The following is a 23,812-nucleotide window of genomic DNA, read 5'->3' on the forward strand; positions in this document are numbered from 1 at the left end:
TTATGACTCTATGTTTCGGTTATTCTTGTTTAGGGATTAGTTCGTAGGTTTTTGTGTTCTCATGTTTATTGCAGGTTTAGTTCAGTGTCTAGTCTATCTCTCTGTGTCGTGTCTGCGTGTTTGTTTAGTGGTGTCTTGTTTCCTGTTTTACTCTGAAGGCTCATGTTCAGGTCTTATTCCTCCCAGCTGTGTTCCCCTTCTGTCTCTAATTTCTTGATGACTGCCTCAGTGTATTTAAGCCCAGTGTGTCTTTGTGTCAGTGTCAGATCGTCTGTTATCCTCACCTCGTATTTTCCCTTATTGTGACACTGTGTTCATAGCCTGCTTAGTTACTCTGTGTTTATAGTTTTTTCCATAGTTCCTTCACAGAGTGCCTTAGCCTTCTTAGTTTACACAGTGTTCTCTGTCTTCTTAGTTTTCCCAGTTTCAGTGTCCCCTAGTGTTTTTGTTATGCCTGCAGCCACAATAAAGGCTTGCCTTATTTTGGAAACCTAGTTCTGTCTCCACCGTGTCTGCTCTTGGGTCTACCTCATTCCTCACGCCGGCGCGCCCCGCCGTGACAGTTCCTTTAATTATTTTTTGTTTAAGTCAAGTCTTGATTTTCAGATCTAGAGCTACATACGTTAAATGGGTCGCACGCATATTATGGAAGCACTTACTATGAACTGTAATTGGAGGAGTGACTGTTAGGTTCCACAGACCGTCCTCAAAATTAGAGTCTGGGTCATCTGAAGGTGCTGGCGAAGGTGGTGGGGGCACAAAGTTGGAGAGGGGGACGCCCTGAGTGAAGGAGTCCAGACACATAGAATCAAAGTATTTGGCAGCTAGGGTTTTGGAGTTATTGGCATTGGGGTTGAGGGTTTGTGCCAGCTGGTCCAGGGTGCTGTTGAAGGGGGTTTTGAGGATACAAGTAGCACCGATACCCGAGGGCAGGCGGAAGGTGTTGATGATCTTCTGTGGGCTGGCGTCTGGTGACAGCTTGTTCCTGAGAGTGGACCAAAGATGTGTCAGTCACATTTCTTTCTATTCCACTGTGTCAGTGTTGACTTGAGCAAAATGCTGCTGTGCACCAGGATTCTGTTTAAAGTAAAAGCTTATTTCAGCGTCTAAAGGCTCCAGTATTTGGACTCATAAGATCTCTTTTGGTCAACCTTGCTAAGCTCTGCTACAGGTCGAGGTGACAGGACTCCATGGAATAATATATGAGGTGATCGAGTTAGTCCATGACCCTGAACCACAGTTATGCTTGGCACGCTCATCACTGACAGTCCTGCTAACACAAGGCTATATCGTTTTTAACACAGGTCACTTTGGCTGTTGTGTGTAAGGGTGACAGTAGCAGGCATAAACAATCAGCACACATCATCACACAACTTGACAATTTAGCCACATATACTGAAACTAATCCTTTCATTACTGATGTGGAGATGATTCACCACCAGAAACCCTTTCCATGTCTTGGTAGAGCTTTCTTATATGCAGCTGTTTACTAAGCAAAAGACAAGTTGCTACAGCAGTGTGGGGACTTACGTAGGACAGTTACAATCAGGGCGTCTACGCTAATTAAACCTGACAGACAGTTTAGTATAAATAATATCAAGCATGCTGAATTTTTATTTGCTGAAAACATGACGCGATGTTCCAGTTTAATTCACAGAGATATCAGACATTGTTATTTGTCAGTCAAGTTGCTGTACTGGCTTTACTTCAGGCTAGCGTGCACTAGAGTGAGCACGAGCAGTTACTTTTCTAATATCGAGTAATATAAAAGAAGTCAAACACAAACAGTTTGTTTGGTAAATGTTCAGCTGAGAAATGTGACTTCACTGTCAAAGAAACATCTGCAATATTTAGTTTTAATGATAAAAATCTGCATGAGTTATATCAGTAAATTAAACATCATCCTACCTGTACTGGGGTCTGTCTTCATTGGCATAAGGGATGAAGTTGCCTCTTGGTTGGGTGTAGTTATGATACTGAGATGGGGACAAGATCAAGGGTGGCAAATCTCCTGTAAAATAATTCACACACAACATCCATCCATTAATCAGGGATCTTTTTACGTAGATTTTACAGCTAATTGTAAAAATAAAGTGCACTGAGCCCTAGAAACCCATGTATTTCATTAGTTTAGTAGCTCCACTGTTTTAACTGTTGAGTGAATAAAATAAACAAATAATTTAAATATCGACTGAAGTGAGCGTGCTCACCAGCTACTGCTACCCTCCACCCTGGTATATCACACATTCTTCATAGCAACACGAGTCACAATGAGCCAAACTTAACAACAAGACAACAAAGTGACGCTTTCAGTCCATGATTATTGATGCTCTCCGTTTCTAAGCATGAAAGCATAAAATGATTATTTAACTACGCTGCTCTGTTCTTATATAAAATGTGAAATCTAAACATGAAACACACTCACATATGTGCGTGTTTCTGCTACAAATATGGGGGCTTTTTTCTGAATATTTCAGGTGATTGCTGCAGGACACGGACATGAATCTCTGGCACTGTGTGTAAAACTCCTCCTCGCCATTTACGCTTTCCAAAAAATCAACGATCATGGCGGCAGCGATCACAGTCACGCCTGCTGACTAAATGTGCAGCATTACCCGTTTGACCCACCGCTGGTTCTGGTTCACGTCTTAGGTCAGTCGGGTTCCACCCCACCCTGCCAACCCAGCTCAACAATCTGGTCTGAGTAACCCTCATCAGTCATCACTCGTGGACTCAGGGTCCTTATCACTACTTCTAAGCGCTTTGCAACCTGTTCTCCAATATGTGCCTTTCTCTTGTTTGTATAGATTTGTTCCTGCTGTCTTACCATCGATACTTTATTGTCATTGTCAATCGTGCAGGAGTAAAGGGCTATTCTATTCTATTCTATTCTATTCTATTACTCGGTTTCTTTGCTGCTAATCTTAGTGTACCACCTTCATGATTCATTTGAATACTTTGGTTCAAACATTTATCTTGTAAAGTTTGATCCACGTATTTTAAGTTTTTCTATTTTAGGAAGATGTTTATGAGCAAAGACTGTTCGATGAATGTGAAATTCAATACAGTTTTATTTACATGTGGCCAAATCACAACAACTTATATCGTCTAAACTGCTGAGAGCCCGCTCAGCAGTTTATTTGTAATAGACTGTTAAAGTATTAGGAGCTCTGTACAAAACTGTATTCACCATAATCTAAATACTGAACTGTTTAACAGTATACAGACAACTTCTGCAATCCTGTTTATCTTCTTGGTAAGGCGGGACAGCAGCAATATTACAACCAGCAAAGGACGAGTAAAATCTCACCGATCTCGGGCACAGATAAGGCCACGGTCATGGCCACACAGACAAAGAAGGCAGGCAGGAGGATCTGAGAGAAGAGACCCTTGGTGTTCCTCTTGGCACAGTGAAACCTCTTGATAATAAGTCCGTGAAACTGGCTCAGTTTCAACCACCAACCCTCCAGCTTGAAGGTGCCCTGCCCTTCCAGCACCTCCGGCTCTGGTGACGAGGGGTTCTCTGCATCTCCTAAAGTGAAAAAGTTAAAACATGAAATAGACAAACTGACAAATTATGGATGAGAACAGTAATCACAACCGGTCTGTATGATTCTTTAGTGCTCACACTATATGAGCATTTTTATTCCAGAAGCATGAAAAGAAAAAAGATCTAAAGAAAAACAAAAACTAAGAAAAAAACATTTAATGTTGTAGCATTGTCACGTGCATGTATTAACTAATAAACTGATGAAAATATTCATCTAAATTTTGACAATATAAGTCACTAAACCCTGAAACGAGCCATGAGATTCATGGGTTCGAGCATCTAAACTCATGATGAGACTGTGTGTTTTTATAAAACAAAAAGTCTGTTCTTTCCTTTAAAAACGTGTTCAACTTTAAGTCATCTTAGATAAATATTTACCACCTGTTTGTTCAGTTATATTAAATTCTGTTTGACATGCATGGAAGTGCCTGTGAATCCCATCTTTATATCCCTCCACAGATATTCTGTCCGTGCCTTGGCTGACATTTTTATCCATTCAAACATCGCATGTGTCAGGCAGTGGTCAGGGATGGAGGCTGTGGCAGTCTGATCCCTAGATATCGAGGCTGGCTGCTGGGACATGAAATGCCACCTCTCTGGTGGGGAAGGAGTCTGAGTTAGTGTGTGAGGTTGAGAGATATTGGCTATAGCAGGCTCAACACATGTCTCCTGGAGAGGTCCTGGACTGTTCAAGTCACTGCTCCATCTAGTGACTCTGTCTTCTTACTGGGAGACTTCGACACTCACGTGGACAGTGACACCTGAAGGGGGTGACTGGGAGGAATGGCCTGATCCGAACCAGATCAGGGTTCTGTTTTTGGCTTCTGTGCAAATCACAGTTTGTTCATACCGAACACTATTTTTGAACATAAGGGTGCCCATACACATGGTACCAGGACACCGTAGGTTGATGGTCAGTTGTCTTATTGTATTATCAGATTTCTGATCTATCCAGAACATTCGCATGAAGAGAGGGCTAGAGCCGTCAACTGACCACCGCCTGGTAATGAGTAGGATCAGGTGGTGGGGGAGGATATTGAACCTGGCACGCCTAAATGTGCCTGGCAGAGGCTCCGCTCTGGGAATTCCTCAACTAGAATGTTGACAGCAGTCTGAAGGAGGCTGATATTGAGTCTATATCGACCATATTCTCCATCTCCATTGCTGAGGCTGCGGCAAAGATGTTATTGCCTGTTGTGGTGGTAATCCCTGAACCAAATGGTGAACAGAGGAGGTAAGGGTAAACCTCAAGCTGAAGAAGAATTTTTATTGGGCTTACTACACTGAAGGCAGCGGACGGTTACCGGCAGACCAAGAGAAGGTGGCTCGTGCAGTAACTGGAGCAAAAACTTCATGGGAAGAGACTTTCAGTTTGTTTTGAAGCAATTCTGGCAAACGAGTGGTACAGGAGGGGAAAGCAGAGCACTACTTACAGTGTGTAGTGGGTGTGGGTGCTGCTGACTTGAACTCATGATGTAGTCAGGCATTGCAAGGAATACTTTAAGCATGTTAATCCACTGACACATCTTCTGTAGAGGACCAAGAGCGTAGCCATGCCCTTGGGGTTGAGGAGGTTTGCCCTGAGCTCGTAAAGGCTCCAAATCTTGTGGGGCTGTTTTGATTGATACTCCTCTGCAGCACTGCATGGAGATCTGGGGTGGTGAGTCCCATCTTTAAGAAGGGGGGGATCAGAGGGTTTCTTTCAATTCAATTTTATTTATACAGCGCCCAATCACAACAACAGTCGCCTCAGGGCACTTTATACTGTAAGGTATAATAATACCTACAGAGAAAAACCCAACAATCATATGACCCCCTATGAGCAGCACTTTGGCGACAGACTTGTGACTTGACTCGGACTTTTACACCAGTGACTTGAGACTCGACTCTGACTTGCCTGACATTACTTGAGACTTGCAAAACAATGACTTGGTCCCACCTCTGCCCATAACAAGGGAGGGAAGGATGGACGGATGATTGACTTGTTCTTTTATTAAGGTCATTTTTTCCCAAATTTTGGATTCACTGTCACTCTGCATCATCTGGTCTCCAACCATCATTTCTTGACACATTTTAAAGATGCTCAAACCAATAGAGTGCACCACACCATCATTTGCCTCAGCAGAGTAAGAGAATGTAAAGATGTTTTTAATAAACTAGCAAAAAACAAACAAACAAACAAAAATGTTTTTCATTTGTGTATAAATTCATGAAAGATGTGGCAAAGAACGATCAAACAAGAGTACATCTGCTGTTGTTGTTGTCTTACCCTGGAGGCTAGCAGAGTCAGCCCCCTGTCTGTTGTCAAAGAGCGGACAGTAATCTCCATAGAAGTCGGTATATAGCCCTCCTTCATCGCCTCTTACTGAGCCGACAGATGAGGAGGACATTAGAGAAGACTGGCTCTGGCTTAGTGTGGAGCACTTCACCAGATTGTTTAGTTCCACCGTTGGCTTTTCAGGCTCCACTTGGGATCCTGTCTCACCCTGTGGTCCCCCCAAACCTTCTGAACCGATTGATGATTTCCCTACAGAGCTCCCCCCTGGCGAACCCTTTACGTCTGCTCAGAGATAACAGGGGTGGGAAGAAGGTAATCATGTCAGCCATGTGCCAACCGATGAAGTCAAAACACACATATGAACATATAAGAAACATGTGCTCACCAGCATCGCTGTTTTCAAGAGACTGGTCCTCTTCAGACACTTTGAGAAAGACCTCCTCTAAGGTGGTGTCCATTACCCCAAAACTAGTCAGTGCCAGGGAGTCCAAGCTCTTCTCTAAAGCCTGGAGGCACAATGGCAAATTAGTAAATAAGGCAAAATGAGAGTTTGAAGATTGTTGTGTACAAAGTCTGTCTTTATGTATGACCGCCTTTATTCTTCAGCACAGAATGAAGAATGAACTTTATTTGGAAGTAGTCTTCATGTATACTTATTCAGGCTTTTTGAAGGATATTCCAAAGCTTATCTGTGGCTGTTTGCTGCCTTTTGCTTCATTCTCTGTCAAGATGATTACACACCGCTACAATAACATTGAGGTCCTGGGCAGGTCAGTGAATGGCTGATAGTGTTTCACTGGGAATTTGTCTACCCAGATATGCTTTTACTGCACTGCAGTGTGTTTGGGATCACTAAAAAATGAAGCCAATGCTTACCAGACGGTACTCCATGATAGATCACAACCTGTCAGTACTGTCAGCAACACTGCTGGCTTAATTGTCACATTAAACTATGAGATCGACCTGTAAAACATCATAACTAATTTATGTCAAGATGTTTTAAAGGTCGATAAATATGCTCAGCTTTCTTTTGATTGCTACAAACTGAGGATTGGATACAAAAATGAAACGCTTGGCTTCATTCTTAAGGCCTGTTTCAGTCTAGTTCTTGCACAACTTGGCATACTTCCTTAAGAATGGCTTCTTGACAGCCACTCTTACAGTTAGATCATTTCTGATGAGACTTCAGCAAACAGTAGGTCAAATGAAGGGCCGGGTGCACGTGGTCCTGTGTCAGGTGCTGTATTTTTCCCCCGTTTCTAAAGGACGTGGCTTTTAGATACTGGTTATCTGCTCCGGGAGGTTTTCACACTTGTTGTTAATCTCTCTTCCACAGCATGTCTTTATCCTGTCTTCCTTCTCTCACCCCAACCAATCACAGCAGATGGCCCCGCCCCTCCCTGAGCCTGGTTCTGACGGAAGTTTCTTCCTGTTAAAAGGGAGTTTTTCCTTCCCACTGTCGCCAAAGTGCTGCTCATAGGGGGTCATATGATTGTTGGGTTTACCTTACAGTATAAAGCACCTTGAGGCGACTGTTGTTTGGTTCTATATAAATAAAACTGAACTGAAGTTTGTCGGCCTTTATGGGTCTTCTTTTGTCCACTTCTTTGAGGACACTGCACACCATGCTAAGATCTGCCAAGGTTTGGGGTACTACAACACTGTTAAAAAGTTGTTTTTTATGTCACACTTACAGTGCTGGGTCTTTGTACTAGCATTTTGAGTTCAACATTTTACTACTACTTGTGTGGTTCCCACATCTTTGTCCTTTATTTATGTCATTTTAAGTTTTTATTATATCCCATTTAGTTTTTTCATTCTCAGTTTTGCTCGTCTCCTTTTGGGAACATGTATATTTGGCTAGGCCTGAGCCTGGGCCTTTCTGAGCCCTGCCCACTGCAGGCCATGGTCATGGAGGTTGGGGGTTTCCCCTCCCTACTGCTACTCATTTGTAGTTGCTTCCCCTGGCTTGGGCCTCTTTGGTGCCCGGTGGGGGGTCTGCTTGGTGCAGGCCAAATCCACCCATTCATCCATCCATCGATTATGAATCCACGGCCCTCTTCCACAGTTCTACTGTCTTCCTCCCTGCACGGCCGACCTATCACAGAGTATCACTGCTCCTTGCTGAACCTGGTTCTGCAGGAAGCTACTTCCTGTTAAAAGGGAGTTCTCCTTCCCACAGCCACCAAGGCAGTTGTTTTCTGTATTATTGTAGAGTTGTTAGTTTACAAAAGCACCTTGAAGTAACTGTGGTTGTAATTTGGTGCTATATAAATAAAACTGAATTGAATTAGATTAAATTTAAAACACATTGTCTTTTATGCAATTAGCCAGACCATATATAGAATCAGCAGCAGCATCAGAAAAGATGTAAATGACCTGCTTTTCTACTCATCATTCACACCAGCACTTTTTTCTACTCTTTTTCTACACACGTGTTTTTTATCAAACATTCACACTCTGATGGATGCATTGATGAGCAACTTGAGGTTAGTATCTTGGCCAAGGATATTTGGCATACAGACTGGGAGCAACCAGGGATCAAACTACCAACCTTGCGATCAATAGCTGTGAGTTTATTCTGTAACAGAAGAGTTTTCTTTGCTTGTGTAAATGTACCTGAAACAGCCTCTCAAAACAGCCCTTCTTGACAGCCTCAGAAGGCAGCACGTAGGACAGCTCAGTGTTGGAGTCGGACACCAGCAGGCAGGAAGCCACAAACTGACGAATAAACTGAGTGACCTGAACTTCTGAGCAAGGCGACAGAGAGGAGGACGGAGACAGAGACGGAGGCTGGAACTGGCTGGCCTGGCCTTAGCATTGAAAGAAAAAACACAAAGCATGAAGACTTTTGGTTTTCTGCATGGTGGTGGGTAGGTGGGGGTGGTGGGCACATGTTTGCATAGTGCAGGGCTCTTCTGCTTGTGTGCTTTTGTTTTGCCTTTCTATTAAAAGCAGTTTTGGTTGAAGGTTTAATAATCGTGTTACTGCTCTGCTTCTAACATCTTTCTGCTGTGTGTAGTTCAACTCCACGCACACACTGAATAAAATGAACATCATTTATGAGGTGCTCCTTTAACTGAACTCTCACCTCATAAATGATTATATTATAATCAGATTATTGAAGTGAATGCTGGATGTATGTTTGTGATGATACCAGAACACCAGTAAGTATTTTCTACTGTAATTCACCAAAGTATAGACAAAGGTTGTACATATGTCAGATAAAACCAATAAAATCCCAAATGTACAAATCATATAGTAGACAAACAATGTATGCAGTGTATATGATTGCACTTCTGTGTATACCAATGCACACACGCATTCATAAATCATGGCCATATGTATCATTAAGGGCTCTGCTAGACTTCTTAGTGTAAATCTGCAAATGCTCTGTAGGCTGACAGCATCACAGGTGCAGGAAATAAAAACACTACCACACACACACACACACACACACACACACACACACACACACACACACACACACACACACACACACACCTCGGCCTTCGCTCTGCTTTTTGACCAGTGTCAGCTTGTATCCATCTCCATAAGTGCTCTTGAGAAAGAGTGGGGAGCCACAGCATTTGAGTTTCCCGTGTGAGATGATGGCAATGCGATCTCCCAGAAGGTCTGCTTCATCCATGTGGTGGGTAGACAGCAGAATTGTGCGGCCTAAGGCAGAGGAGCCACACACATATGTAGGAGGTGGTTTGGGTTACATTTACCAAGCAGGACATCAAAAAAAGGATAGAGCGTGCCTCTGCAACAATATTCTGAAAACTGAACGCAGAGGACATTTTTCCCACGTGCATACAAGAAATATGCACGGACTGAACAACACTTAAATATCTTTGGTGAGGATTGAATCCCTGGATCGATGTCATGTCACTCTGCACGATGCCTAGGAGTCACTCACCTTGTTTGTACTTGAGAATGAGATCCCAGATGGCTCGGCGGGCGTAGGGGTCCACCCCTGCGGTTGGTTCGTCTAGGATGACGGCCCTGGAACCACCAACAAAGGCAATGGCGACAGACAACTTTCTCTTCATCCCACCAGACAATGTCTGCACCAAGCTGTGACGCTTGTTGGACAACTCCAGGTCAACAATCATCCTGGACACACACACACACACAGAGAGTTGTGTTCTGTTGATCGGTTGTCAGGGAGCACTGACACTGGTTGAGTGAAACGTTGTGAGGCAAGTTAAACCCTAATGAGTCCCAAACAACTAAACAGCATTAAGCCTGTGCTGTGACCTCAGTGCCTTTACATATGCACAGTTTGAATTTCCATAAAGGTTCAGGATAGGCTCTTTATCTTACAATACAAGGTGCCTCTGGGCAACTGCTGCTGTAATTTGGCGCTACATAAATAAAACTGAATTGAATAAAAGCAGCTGACTTGTCCATCTCCTTGCAGATGTCTTCTTCAGCCATGCCTTTGAGCCTGGAGTAGAACCACAGATGCTCCTCCACACTCAGCTTGTCAAACAGGACGTTGTGCTGCGGACACATCCCGAGGTTCTGTCGAATACGCTCCATCTCAGTGCGGATATCGTGGCCATAGATGGTGGCAGAGCCAGACGTGGGCGGGAACAACCCTGTCAGGATGGACCTATGAACATACAGTTTAGATTACAGGTCACAGTGATACATTAAACAGGATTTGTTGCTTAAATGTTGTTTGGTCCAATATATCTTTAAAAAATATCATATTTTTATTTTCTTCTTTTTTTGTTTGTTTGTGTGTAGCTGCAGCAGGCTGAACATTTAACAACAGATCATGGATGTTTATATTTCATTATATATGAGTCTTATAAAACCTGCATGTCTCAGTGTGATCTACAAAACCATGCAAGAGTAAATCATTGAGCTCTCCAGTGCCGGAGCTGCACAATAAAAACCATTACTACATGCTGCACACTGCCTCTCACATTGTAGTCGTCTTCCCAGCTCCATTGTGTCCCAAGAAGGAAACCACCTGGTTTTCATGGAGGTTGAGGCTCAGTTTGTTCAGGGCCAGTTTACTGCCTGTCTTGTACACCTTGGTCAGTTTGTCTATACACACCACCAGGGGAAGGTGGTTGGGCTCCTCCTCTATCCCGCGGATCTCCTCTGGAGTTGGAATGACAGTGAGAACAAAATCGGAATCATTTATAAAAATATTGATTTAAAAAGTGTTTTTCTCCGTCGTTAATTCCACTTCTTTTGTTAAAAGCACTAAGAGGAGAGGCAAATAACCACATGCCTGAAACAGGGAGAGGCCCTGTGGTTTCTGCATGGAGATTTGAACTCAGCACTATTATTTACTCGGGACAAATAAGGAAATATAAGGGGCGTGGCTTCATGTCATTTTGAACTGAACTGTCTCGTGTGTCACATTGGAATCTGGAAATTCATAATCCTGCTCAAACATGCAAACTTGGAAAGGTTCCTGTGTAAGGAAATAATAATATTTAATATTATTATGATATTATGGATGGAAAAATAATATTTATCCTTTTACTGAAGTTTAGGACGGTGTGTATTACAGTGTTTTTAAGCTGATTGACAGAATATGGGAATCTTGTCCTCGAGCACCATATTGTTGGTTTTTACCATTCCTCCGGTGGTCCATCGCACAAGCCTGATCCTCCTCCATCACACTGAGCCTGGCAGCTCCACCTCCGCACCAAGGCCAATCCCAGGTCTCCACACGGCCACTGCCAGACCAGTAGGACCTCTGCAGTGGGAAGTACCATGGGCGCGGCAGCCCATACATTCCTAATGGAAAATTAGGGAAAATTGAATCAGCAGAAGATTCCTAAATAACGTTTGTTGGGAGAAAACCTGAGAGAGCAAGGATTTCACACCTGGATGCACAGCCTCTATGTACCAGGTCAGCACACCGTACACGCCAGCATCAATGATGAGCATCATCATGGAGAGACCGAGGTTAAAGTCATCGCCTTCTACAGGTGACTGGCTTATGGTCTGCCACTGAATGCCAACACCTGCTACCTCGTATAGAGCAAAATACTTGGAGCCAAGGCCAAAAGCTGTGGTAGACATCAGAGACTAAAAGAGAAGGAAACAATGTGGATTATCTGATTTCACAGAACAACAGATAAAGAACATTTTACCAACGCACCACAAATTCAAAGAGTTTTGATTGGTGAAAAAGGAAAGAAATGTAAAATGCCTTACAGCAATGCATTTCTCGAAGGCAGTGATCTTGTCGTGAGCCACCTCCTCCCTAATGGCCACATACATATAGGGCACATAGCTGAGGAAATAGATGATTCCTCCGCAGGCAGAAGCCAGCTTAGCTTTGGAGTAGATTACTGACACCAGGAAACTGGGAAAAAAGTTACGCTTCATTTGTTTCAGGACATATTCCACAAGTTTTTAAAAATACAATGAGATGTGCAGCAAAATCACTACATATAAAGACAAGGTTCACGATTTTACAAAAATAATCATCACTCAATGCTCACTAACATTAAAACTCAAGACACCAGGTTTTCCATGTCTGGCAGAAACCTCCAGCACTGATCAAAAAAGTCCTGACCACAGGAGGCTGACTACAAACTCCTCTTACACTGACATACTGACAGCTTAGTATCCATCCATCCGTCCATGAATAACCATGTCTTAAGGACAGCAGCCTAACAAGAGAAACCCAGACCTCAGGAATCTCAGGAAACACTGAGGGGATTATCGGGCCTTTGGAGGGACATTTCTCCGGCGTGCCCCGAGCCTCCTCCAGGTAGGACTACATGCAAAAATGGCCCCAATCTATCTGTCAATCTTTTGTTTTCCATCACAGACGCCAAGATACTTCAATTCCTCCACTTGGGACAGCAACTCTTCCCTGGTGGGAACGCCACCTTTTTGCAAAAATCTAACTGGGAGCCCAGTCAGTCTACATGTAGTGCCAAAACACAACAACAGTCACCTCAAGGCGCCTTGTAAGGTAGACCCTACATACAAGGTCTTAAATAATCAGGCCCCATCTTATCTTAATGACCTTGTAGTACCATATCACCCTATTAGAGCACTTCACTCTCGCTCTGCAGGCCTACTTGTTGTTCCTAGAGTATTTAAAAGTAGAATGGGAGGCAGAGCCTTCAGTTTTCAGGCCCCTCTTCTGTGGAACCAGCTTCCAGTTTGGATTCAGGAGACAGACACTATCTCTACTTTCAAGATTAGGCTTCAAACTTTCCTTTTTGCTAAAGCATATAGTTAGGGCTGGACCAGGTGACCCTGAATCCTCCCTTAGTTATGCTGCAATAGACGTAGGCTGCCGGGGATTCCCATGATGCACTGGGTGTTTCTTCTTAAGTCACCTTTCTCATTCCTCTCTGCATTTAGTTATTATTAATCTCTGTCTCGCTTCTATATCATGTCTTCATCCTGTCTTCCTCCCCTCATCCCCATCGAATAGCAGCAGATGTGAGTTCCTCCCTGAGCCTGGTTCTGCTGGAGGTTTCTTCCTGTTAATAGGGAGTTTTTCCTTCCCACTGTCGCCAAAGCACTTACTCACAGGGGCCATCTAACTGTTGGGATTTTCTGTGTTCTTTGTATTATTGTAGGGTCTGCCTTACAACATAAAGCACTTTGAGGCGACTGTTGTTGCCGTATAAATAAAACTGAATAGAAGATTTGGAGGGTGAAGGTCTCCAGTCCTAATCGGAGCGCTCAGAGCAGTGATCCCCAACAGGGAGCGTGGCCTCAGCAGAGCGCAGGAACAGCAAAGTACTGCACAGGACCCTCAAGCTCCCAGGCCTCTGGCAGAGGACCCGAGGATAAAGACTGCTCGCAGGAAGGATGGACATTTTATTTGGCATATGGTAATAAAGTTACTTCAGGTAATGAAGTACCTCCCTGGTAGAGTTTGCATGCATCTCATCCTGTCATTATGTCTGTAAACATGATGCCTCGATAAGTCCTGAATCGATTAAAATGAAACGTTAAATGGGTGGAGAGTTTATATTCACAGTCGTGTGTATTGTCAACAAATAGAAAATATCTAATTAATATTTAAATGTCATTTGATGTCTGACCTCTTCTTCAAGGTCAACGAAACATTTAAATGTGTAATGAATGCTACACGTGTACTTGCCACATAAATAAATAATAAAATAGTATAAGTGGGTTTCAACAGGACAAATAACAAAAGCCTGCACATTCATGCACTGCAAACGTCTTAAAGTATTCTTTAAAAGAATAAAGTAAAAATAATAAATGCATATTATAATCTTATTCCCTGAAACCTAAAGAGTGAGCTGCCTTGGTGGAGGTTTGTGCTCAGAGTGCTTCTTGTAACTACTGAAAACACTGCCAGACTTACACATGTTAAAGTTCATTCACCCTCTTGTTTAAGTGAGAATGACCTGCGAGTATCGAATAAGATTTGATTGCAGATTGTAGGAAGGAAGTGCTTAATCTTATCAAACTGCTGTCAGAGGTAAAAATTTAATTATGCGTTCTCCACTGTACCGATAAATGCTAACTGACAATTTCCTAATTTTTTTCAATGAGTTTTATCTTTCTAGGCTTAAATGCACCATGCTCTATTCACATAGCATTTCAATTCATAGTTTATCTCATGCACACCAGTAGATATATTGGAGGTCTGGGCAAAACTGACCTTTGACCCTGTGGTGAGAGTATCCCCTTCCTGTTCTGTACTAAACATTATCCGTGAAGCTGTGCACACTGAGGCATTGAGCCAGAAGTCTTACCAGAACATGATAGTAGCCACGGCATAGATGGTAAGGAACAGCCAGATGATGAAGGGATCGCTGTGGAGCAACACCCGGCCGTACTTTAAAATGGCCGTGAGAGCAGTGACAGAGATGGACAGCTGGACAAAGCCCGTGATGAACCACGCCACCCAGTGGACTGCATTGTTCAGACCCATCATCTTCATCACCTGAGACAGAGACACTATGGTTATTTGCAAGTATGCACAGTAGTGTGAAAAAGTCTTTGACCCTTATACAACACACTAAACACAAAATGCAGCTGCTAAATAAAAGTATTATGAATAAGTGGACAAAACCCCAAAGCTACACGGCCCCTAAACCTGGGTGGGCCTCAGCAGCAACAGCTGCACTCAGGTGTTTGTGATAACTGGCAGTGAGCGTTTTACACTCTGTGGAGGAAATTTGGCTCGTCTTTGCAGAATTGTTGTAACTCAGCCACACTGGAGGGTTTTTGAGCATCTCAGTCTGACTCAGGTCAGGACTTTGAGCAGGTCAGAGTTGTGTTTCTTGGACTTGCTGCTGTGTTTTGGATCATTGTCCTGCTGAAGCGTGCTTCAGCTTGAGGTCACAAACAGATGGACAAACATTTTCCTTATTGGATGTTTTGGCAGACGGCAGAAATCCTGTTTCCGTTTACCACAGCGAGTCTTCATGTCCTGAGACAGAAAAACAGGGTTAACTCTGGTTGGTCGGCTCCTCCTGGGAGGGGTCACCACTATTCTGTGTTTCTGGCATTTGTGGTTCGCTGGAGTCCCACAACTTTAGAAACGGCTTTCTGACCTTTTCCACACTGAGACACTTTGTTCCGTCACTCATTGTTTCACACACATCCTTATTTTTAATGATAAATTTGGGAAATTTGGGAAAGTGAATTTTGTGAAGTAATGGGAGTGGTGTTATTTTTCTAGTGACCACTATAACCCACGTTTACCCACTCACACACACCTGCAGCACTTTGAGGTCTTTTAATGTAACACACACAGTTCAGGATAATGTCCAAGTGTCACTAAGCTGAAGTAAATTCTGGGTCATTCTCTACATATTCCCACTGGTGGCTTTTGGTTTTGGGCCCCGACTTATGCTGCCAACCCGTTCTCACTCCCAAAGCGTAACATTTTACGCTAGGTGACAAATCGTCACCATATTACGTTTTCGGCTACCCACCACGTTCCTAAATGACGACCTCGGAAAAAGAGGGAATATGAGAACCGTCTGGACTGAACCTACACATGTTCGCTCTTTTTCTTCAAATCGCTTAGAAACACGCTATTTAACATCATTAAAGTCCTGGTTAAGGTCAGGGATAAGGTTAGGTTTAGGGCTGGAATACAGGGCTGGAACGTCTATTACCGCGGGAGCGTCATTGCACTGGATTCCAGCCATAACCCGCCGCGTACCATAAGAACGCCGAAGGTCTCCTTTCGCGTTCCTCAGGAACGCCGCGGGACGTGACAAAACGTCGACATGTTACGCCTCGGGAGTGAGAACGCTCTGATGCTGCAGGATTGTTTGCTTCACAACAAAGCAAATAAAGACATAAAGTCTTCTGTCTTTCATCATCATGCTCAGTCTGCACAGAGCGTTTTTGGTTTTTTAATGTTGTTTTTTGGTAAATGGCCTGTATTTGTATAGCACTTTACTTAGTCCCTAAGGACCCCAAAGCGCTTTACACGTTCAGTCATCCACCCATCCACACACACATCCACACACTGGTGATGGCAGCTACATTGTAGCCACAACCCTGGGGCGCACTGACAGAGGCGAGGCTGCCGGACACTGGCGCCACCGGGCCCTCTGACCACCACCAGTAGGGTGAAGTGTCTCGCCCAAGGAGCCGGGGCTCGAACCGGCAACCTTCCGGTTACAAGACGAACTCCCAGCTCTTGAGCCACGATCGCCCCCTATTTTTTTCGGTATTTTGTCTTTATTTGACACCAGTAGTGACGACAGACAGGTGAGCAGAGAGAGCCCAGGCTGCTGCCTTGTGTCATATGGTCGCCCACTGAGTTATACTGGTGCCCAGAGAGGATTTGTCGCACACTGAGAGCTGTGAGCGAGTGTACGATAAACAGAAGTCAAAGATCAGACAGGGACGCCGTAAGCAGGAGGAAAGTGATGACGAGTCCCTGACTGCCGGGAGAAACAGCAGCTCGTCTTTTTTTTTATTAACCTATCAGCGTAAGATTGAATAAAACTTCTCATGTTTCAAAAGTACTTAAGCAGTAAAAGTACTTTTACACTGTTTTATAAAATTTAATTCCATTCAACAAGTTAACATATAATATGTATTTGGTGTAAGGTATTAATCAATGTTAAAAAAAACATTATAATCTTATCATTAAAACTGTGAAAATGTAAAAAGTGGCACAAAATCAAGAAATAAGTTTACTAAGCAGAACATGGACCCATGTTTGTGTTTTTAAGGCTGGCGTGGTCGCAGTATCAAAGTGGCCTGAGAGGAGGCAGCAAAGAGCAGCACTAAGGCTGCGCGCTGATGTACAGCGTGGAACAATGTTGCCATGGATTGTGGAGCAACCCTGCTTTTCAACACTAAAGGAAACATAAAGGAGCCACACAGCTGCACACATACTGGGAGCAGTTCACTGGTGACTCTTCGCAGCTGCTTGCTCGTGCACATTTATTCCACTGGTCTCGGTGAGAGGTAACAGGCAGGGTGAGCATCCTTGCATTCCCTCAGCTTGCTGCTTGTATGACAGGTTTCTACCAGAGGAGGAGAGAGTCGCTTCATCTTGGACCTGGTCAGGAAAGTTCGTCTACTTATCAGACTTCAGATCCCGGAGGAACCATGCAGTTATTGTCCTGGTTGCAGAACACTGGACCAGCTCTGGACCAGTGGGTGTGGACATGGAGACATGCGATCATGTCCCTCAGGTACATGAGTGCTTGGGCCCATCACTGAAATCACTGTCCATCACTGTCCAACTGTTGTGAGACACTGCTCCACATTACCAGCAATAAGCTGGACTTGCTTGGGGGGTGTTGACATGCACGAAATGCTGCGAGCGATTCTATCACTGAGCCGTACGTACTGCATGTTTTTGTAAATACAAGCCCTATATTTCAAATGTTTGTTTAAAGTTTCAATATTTGCTTTGGTTTAAAACTAATTGTTTGCTCCCATCCCCAACAATCTTTGAGCACGCTGTCGTGTGGACCAATCACGCTAACAAACACTCACCTCTTTAAGCCTGTGCTCTTTCTCAGCTACAATATGCTGAATCATCATGGCCACTGAGTAAACCCAAGAGATCACCATACACAGAGGCATCATGTGCTCAATCACAAAGAGAAAACTGCAAAGACAAGAGTAACACAGGGTATGAGCTGATGATCACAGTAACAGACAGATGTGCTGATGGAGGAATATATTCATCCAAACCGATCGTTGGTCACGTTTAAATGAACTTTTCAAACTGCTTAAGACATTCTGTTTACATGACGTTCTAATTTTGTTTATTATTATCACACAAACAGAATCCCAGTAAATAAAGTACAGGGCTACGTGTTAGTCCGTCCCTTACTCGTCTCTGGTGTAGCATGGATAGGGGAACATCTGAACGTAGTTGCCAGGCTCCACCACGTCATGCCCCACAAATGTGTTGATGATCGCTCTCTCTATCATGTCTGGAAAAGAGAATCGAGACAGGGTTCGTATTTCTCTCCAGCGTGCGTGTTACATATTTGTATATCAGCTGATGGTGACGGTTTGGGTAATAAAGGATGTTGTGAGTCAGACTGATTTACAAATTAATCACTTTAAAAAAATTACGATTTTTTTAATTCACATGATGAAATATACAGTACAGTAGAATTATATAACCTTTATTTTATATTTATGCTTAAACATTTTTCATGGGAAACTCAGTGACAATATTCGACATAAATATGGAGAAAGAGTGAGCTAGAACATTATAAAATACAAGGGACTCAATTTTATATATATATATATATATATATATATATATATATATATATATATATATATATTTGCTGTCTTCTGCAGGCTTACACATCAGCACGTGACTTGTACTCAGTTATGAATGAGGGTAATAAACAGAGAGCAGCTGAAAGCTCATTCTTTAAACAGGCTGATGATGAACTGAAGTAGAAATATTCTAATAACTTAAAACAACTGTTTCCTTTTAACATAAACTGCAGTGATAAAGACCACAGACCCTTAAAGAGCTACCACACTTGTAGTGTGACCAGTTTTCATAGGAATGACATCCAATAAAAGTCTATTGTAATTTCATTCTATGCTATAGCCTGATGAGAGCCATGAAGACACGAAATGGACCCCTCAGACTTCTACGAGCGGGAGCAGGCACCGCTCTCCTTTCTGGAGGAAGAGCTGAGGTGGAAGTCGTCTGACTAATAAACCCGTGAGTCCTGCATTTGGGTCCTCTCCTTCCATTCCCACTCACGTGACCGTGAAAGTTTGATTTGTAGTCTTTTTGTAATGATCCAACCCTGTCAGAGCCTGTGACCTCTCCTGGCTAAACAGCCTTACACTGCGTTGTCTTCAGACACGTCTATCACTCTGATTTCATCATTCAATATTCTGTGTCAGTTGAGTGGCTTCCCTGCTTTCAGCAACTAAATAAAATATGATTTGTAGTTAGAAAAGGCTACTGCTGCAGCGTTGTAAGCACGTTCCATCAATCCATCCCCTTCTGCTCATCCAGGTCAGGGTTGCAGGGGGCTTGAAACCCATCCCAGCTGCCACAGGGCAAGAGGCAGGGTACATCCTGGACAGGGTGCCAATCTGACACAAGGCCAGGTAAGCACGTTACCTTTACTTCATAAAAACAAATGAAACTGCACTGATATCAGTGTGTCACCCCTTGGGTCCTGTGCATAAAACCGTTGATCTACATACTGTTCAAAAACCACACAAGACTGAGAATTCTCATTCCAACCACAATCAAACGGTCAGCACTGGGGAAGTAAGTGAATTTCAGTTCCTTACCTTGGATCCAAACAAAGCCATACAGGAAATAGAATTTCCCCCCAGTGTTGGGGCCAGGGCGCCAGTAGGCCCTCCTGATTTCATTGGTCTTCTCTGTTAAACTGGAATTTTGTCTGATTTTGTACATAACATGTGGTGGAAGGGAGCCATCTTTATTAGTCTGGAAAATCACACCTGGGGAAAGAAAACATTAGAATAGTAAAGAAAATCTAATTTTGCATCAAAACTCTGATGTGGGCATTTAATATGCTTCATGTGATTATGAACGACTCTGAATAATATAGAAACAGAAACAGCTGCTCATCCCTGACAGGACTGTGAGGAATCCTGACTGATTGCTGGTTGATGGGAGAGCGCAGTGACATCCCCGCCTGTGATGTGAATGATGCAACCATGAGTAGTAACGCCCCTAAACGGCAATTAGGAAATCAAGTGGTAATGTCATGTGTATCCACCAGGGGGAGCAGTGTGGGGCACACTCATGTACGTTTTGAGATCCTTCCCAGATGCCTTAACGCCCACTCACATCCTGGGCCTTTTGACCTCAGAAATCACACGATTGGGTGGGGCCAGGCTTCGCAGTGGGTCCACAATGGTGATTGTGACCTACACTCGTTTTCACACCTTGGCTCATGTGATTAGGTAGAGAATCATTAGGGGGTCAGCGACCCTCATAATGGACAACTCTCACTACGGCAAATAATCTGGGAGCGATTGGTTTTAGAACTGAAGAAGCTTCAGTGGAATGAGATATGCCCAAAGGGAAGTCAGCTGACAGGAGTCAGCTGACCTCTAGCTGGAAGCAGTCTGAGGCCTGTGGGTACGCAAGTGACCTTTTTGCAAGCAAAGCACAAACGGGACATTGTGAAAATCTAGAGCATGTCCACCTCACTCCTGCACTTTAAATGCATTAGATACTATGATTACAGTCGGACATGCAAAGGCGACTCACTGGCAAACACAGAAACGTTGTCCCGGTAAGCCTGATTCAGGGTGTAGTTGACAATGCTGTCTTCATCAGGAAAGCCCTTGAAGACATCAACACTGACCTGGAAACACAAGTAACAGACACACACCTGGGTTTGCCACTTATCTGCACTTTAATTTTAATAACTGTACAGTGCTCTGTTTTGGTAACTATTGTCCATGATGTAAATATGTGAAGATTGTGTGTTTCTGTTCTGTGTCCTGTTCTGTTTGTATATGTGGGGGTTTTTTGTTTTGTTTTTTGCTGCTGTTACAACCACATTTCCCCTTGTGGGACAATTAAAGTAATTATTCTATTCTATTCTATTCTACTCTACTCTAATCATGTTTCACTGCAGAAGGCTGTTGGTGTTTTAGCACCAAGATGAAACCATCATATGAGCTTATTAAAGTCTTTACATATTTACAGCACGCAGTAGGATCGTGTGCTGTTGTCTCTGTTTTCTCTACAAAGTCCAAAGACATTAAATAGAATGTAAAAACTTCTCAGTGTGATTTAATGCAATGACTTTGCATTTATCTGTGGATTCCTAATAACAATTTTAATAAAATATAAACACAAAGAGTCATCCATGACTGTTGTGACTGACACCAGAATCAAGAAAGCAAAAAAAAGTTAATTCACGTGAATATCACACCAGCGTACCAGTCGTGTTTTCATGTGTAATCCAAACATTTGAAATACTGGTACGTGATTAAACAGAAAAAGAAAGACGTAGCTAAAAGCTGATAGCAGTCACTTGTCTTATAATGACCCCACTCTGTAAGTAACATTAATAAAGAAAGATTATTTCTTTGTTGTTGTTGTTGTTGTTGTGAAGCAGATAAAAATGAATGAATATTGTTGTCATTATTATTGCAGCCCTGCATTCAGGTTTGGCTCGCAGGAGCAGCAGTCTTTGCAGAGAAGCCCAGACTTCCCTCACCCTGACCACCTCTTCCAGCTTAGCCAGGGGGACACTGCATTGGTCAACTGACATATAATCTCTCCAGCATATCCTGGGTATGACCTGGTGCCTCATCCCAGTACGATATGCCTGAAACACCTCGACTAGGAGGCATCAAGTAGGACTCCTGATGTTGAGGAGCAGAGGCTTTACTCCAAGTCCCCCTCGGATGAACAAACATCCGAGGGGGACTTGGAGTAACCTTATCTCTAAGGGAAGAACCCAGCCACCCTTTGAAAGAAACTAATTTCCACCACTTGTATCTGTGACCTCATGAACAAGACCCCAAGAGCCTCCATCACCTGCTAGGGCTAGATAATGTGTCCATAAAACTATGAACAAAACTGGTGACCAAGGGCAGAACTGGCATGGTTCAACACTCACTGAGTCCTACTTATTGCCAACAATATGGTTCAAGCTCGCGCTGCAGTGGTAGAGGGAGCAAATGGCCCACAGCAACAGGCCAGACACCCCAGGGCTGACCCCATGGGACGTGATGACAACTGTACAACTCCCACACACCCTCAAATAACCTCAGGAGGATAAAGAGCTTGTTCTGTGTTCTGCGACCACTTTATATATTGTGAGTGGAACACTGCATCCCCCTCCTGAGTCATGTGCCAGAATCACCTTGATGCTGACCAAAAGTCTTGTTTTATGTCCCCAAACTCCTCCCACACCCAAGTTTTTGCATCAGCAGTCCCATTGGCTAACGAAGCCAGGTAAGACTTTCTTCAACCTGATCACCTCCCATGTCCACCAGTTGGTTCTGGTATTATGGTCCAAACCTGTCCCAGCTCCATATTCATTCCCCGGGTGGCCCCTTCTTAAATCATCTATTGTATTTTCCTTCTTAATGAGAACTCTTTTTCTCTTCTGAACTCGATATCCACACTATGCATAGTTATCCAGGATGCATAAGTGTTTTTATTTTTTTGCCTTTATTGGATAGCAATAGTAGAGATAGACAGAAAAGCGGAGCAAGAGGGGGAGGGAAGACATACATGGATCAGACTCAAACCTGGGCCGCTGCTTTCATGTGGTCATGTGGCTGAATTTATAGAACTGCTTTTTTATAAGGTCAAAACTAAGTTTTTGGAGTGATGCATTGTTTTATCTTTGTAAAATTTAAGATAAAAACTGTGCTGACCTTAGACATAAAGTGTGTCCAGCCACAGGCAGCATTGTCAATGGTGTCCAGCTGTTCTAGCAAGGTGGAGGTGTTGGGAAGACTGTAGTTTCCTTCCATCAGACTTTGCATTAGCTCAGTGTCTGTGCCATTTATCAACTCAGGGTGCTGCTGAAGATCTGAGAACAACTTGAGCAAAGAAAAACAAGATGAATGAAGCAGAAGCAGAGCACAATTAAAAGGCTCCTGACTCAAAATCTAATTCTAGGAAAAGATGGATGTAAATGTTCCAGCACAGACAGCACTGCAGCGTCATGTCCGTGGGCTCTTTTGTAAATGTACCTGCTGCAGCCACACCAGGTGCTTGTGGAACTGGCCCTCCTCCAGGAAACTCCTGAGCTGGGAGGAGATATTGAGCCACACCCGGGTGTAATGTGTCACATTCCCAACAAATGCAAATGTCTCATTGGCCTTTAAAGAAAAAAGTGAACACATTAGTTTTTCATTACAATCTGTATGAATCTGTATAAACAAATATATGTATATCTATAAATAAAATGTCTTCTATTATTTTCTTCTTATTATTTCTTCTTCTTCCAATACAGTAACACAGTTCTTACAGTAGTGGAGGGCACCGTGGTCTTAAACATCCTAAATATATTTACTCCCAGATCTGTGCTTGGACACAGCCCTGTCTCACTGGCCTTTTCAATTATGTTCTATGACGTCAAAGGAGCTTGCAAAGAAAAGCGTCTGGACTTCTTTAAGTTACTTGAAGACGTTTCACCTCTCATCAGAGAACAGAGAAGCTTCTTCAGTTCTAAGGTCAAATGGTGGGGAGTCCCAGATTTAAACCCCGTGGGAGTTTCCCCCCACAGAGGGACAAAAGGACCCCCTGATGATCCTCTAATCACATGAGCCAAGGTGTGAAACTGGGTGTGGGTCCCAATCAGCCAGAGTTTCAGGTGAGCTCATTGTGAAACCTGGCCCCATCTTATCATGTGATTGTCCCTCTGTGGGGGGAAACTCCCACTAGGTTTAAATCTGGGACTCTCCACCATTTGACCTTAGAACTGAAGAAGCTTCTCGGATGAGAGGTGAAACGTCTTCAAGCAACTTAAAGAAGTCCAGACGCTTTTCTCTGCAAGCTCCTTTGACTACGACGACCTGGATGA

General features: G+C 43.4%; 1 protein-coding gene across 2 annotated transcripts in view; it reads right to left on the bottom strand.

Moving 5' to 3' along the window:
- The window catches only part of abca2 (ATP-binding cassette, sub-family A (ABC1), member 2), a 101,518-nt gene that overhangs the window by 30,064 nt on the left and 47,642 nt on the right, over nucleotides 1-23,812 (bottom strand). The window contains exons 10-29 of one of the 2 annotated variants that reach the window (XM_085474326.1): nucleotides 22,980-23,108; nucleotides 22,659-22,826; nucleotides 20,527-20,623; nucleotides 19,575-19,748; nucleotides 18,127-18,229; nucleotides 17,784-17,898; nucleotides 14,561-14,751; nucleotides 12,021-12,171; nucleotides 11,687-11,891; nucleotides 11,433-11,597; nucleotides 10,769-10,949; nucleotides 10,237-10,449; nucleotides 9,751-9,947; nucleotides 9,333-9,506; nucleotides 8,448-8,641; nucleotides 6,214-6,334; nucleotides 5,820-6,110; nucleotides 3,311-3,523; nucleotides 1,909-2,011; nucleotides 660-985 (exon numbers count right to left, since the gene is read on the bottom strand). In XM_085474326.1, the coding sequence (XP_085330452.1) occupies nucleotides 660-985; nucleotides 1,909-2,011; nucleotides 3,311-3,523; nucleotides 5,820-6,110; nucleotides 6,214-6,334; nucleotides 8,448-8,641; nucleotides 9,333-9,506; nucleotides 9,751-9,947; nucleotides 10,237-10,449; nucleotides 10,769-10,949; nucleotides 11,433-11,597; nucleotides 11,687-11,891; nucleotides 12,021-12,171; nucleotides 14,561-14,751; nucleotides 17,784-17,898; nucleotides 18,127-18,229; nucleotides 19,575-19,748; nucleotides 20,527-20,623; nucleotides 22,659-22,826; nucleotides 22,980-23,108 (3,511 nt within the window). Of the gene's footprint in view, nucleotides 1-659; nucleotides 986-1,908; nucleotides 2,012-3,310; nucleotides 3,533-5,819; nucleotides 6,111-6,213; nucleotides 6,335-8,447; nucleotides 8,642-9,332; nucleotides 9,507-9,750; nucleotides 9,948-10,236; nucleotides 10,450-10,768; nucleotides 10,950-11,432; nucleotides 11,598-11,686; nucleotides 11,892-12,020; nucleotides 12,172-14,560; nucleotides 14,752-17,783; nucleotides 17,899-18,126; nucleotides 18,230-19,574; nucleotides 19,749-20,526; nucleotides 20,624-22,658; nucleotides 22,827-22,979; nucleotides 23,109-23,812 lie in introns of both variants that reach the window. The other variant, XM_085474325.1, reaches the window with a different exon arrangement.

This window comes from Copadichromis virginalis, linkage group LG12, assembly GCF_057382275.1.
Source record: "Copadichromis virginalis isolate Kocher_CV1m ecotype Utaka linkage group LG12, C_Virginalis_male_GT1.1, whole genome shotgun sequence".
Taxonomy (NCBI): domain Eukaryota; kingdom Metazoa; phylum Chordata; class Actinopteri; order Cichliformes; family Cichlidae; genus Copadichromis; species Copadichromis virginalis.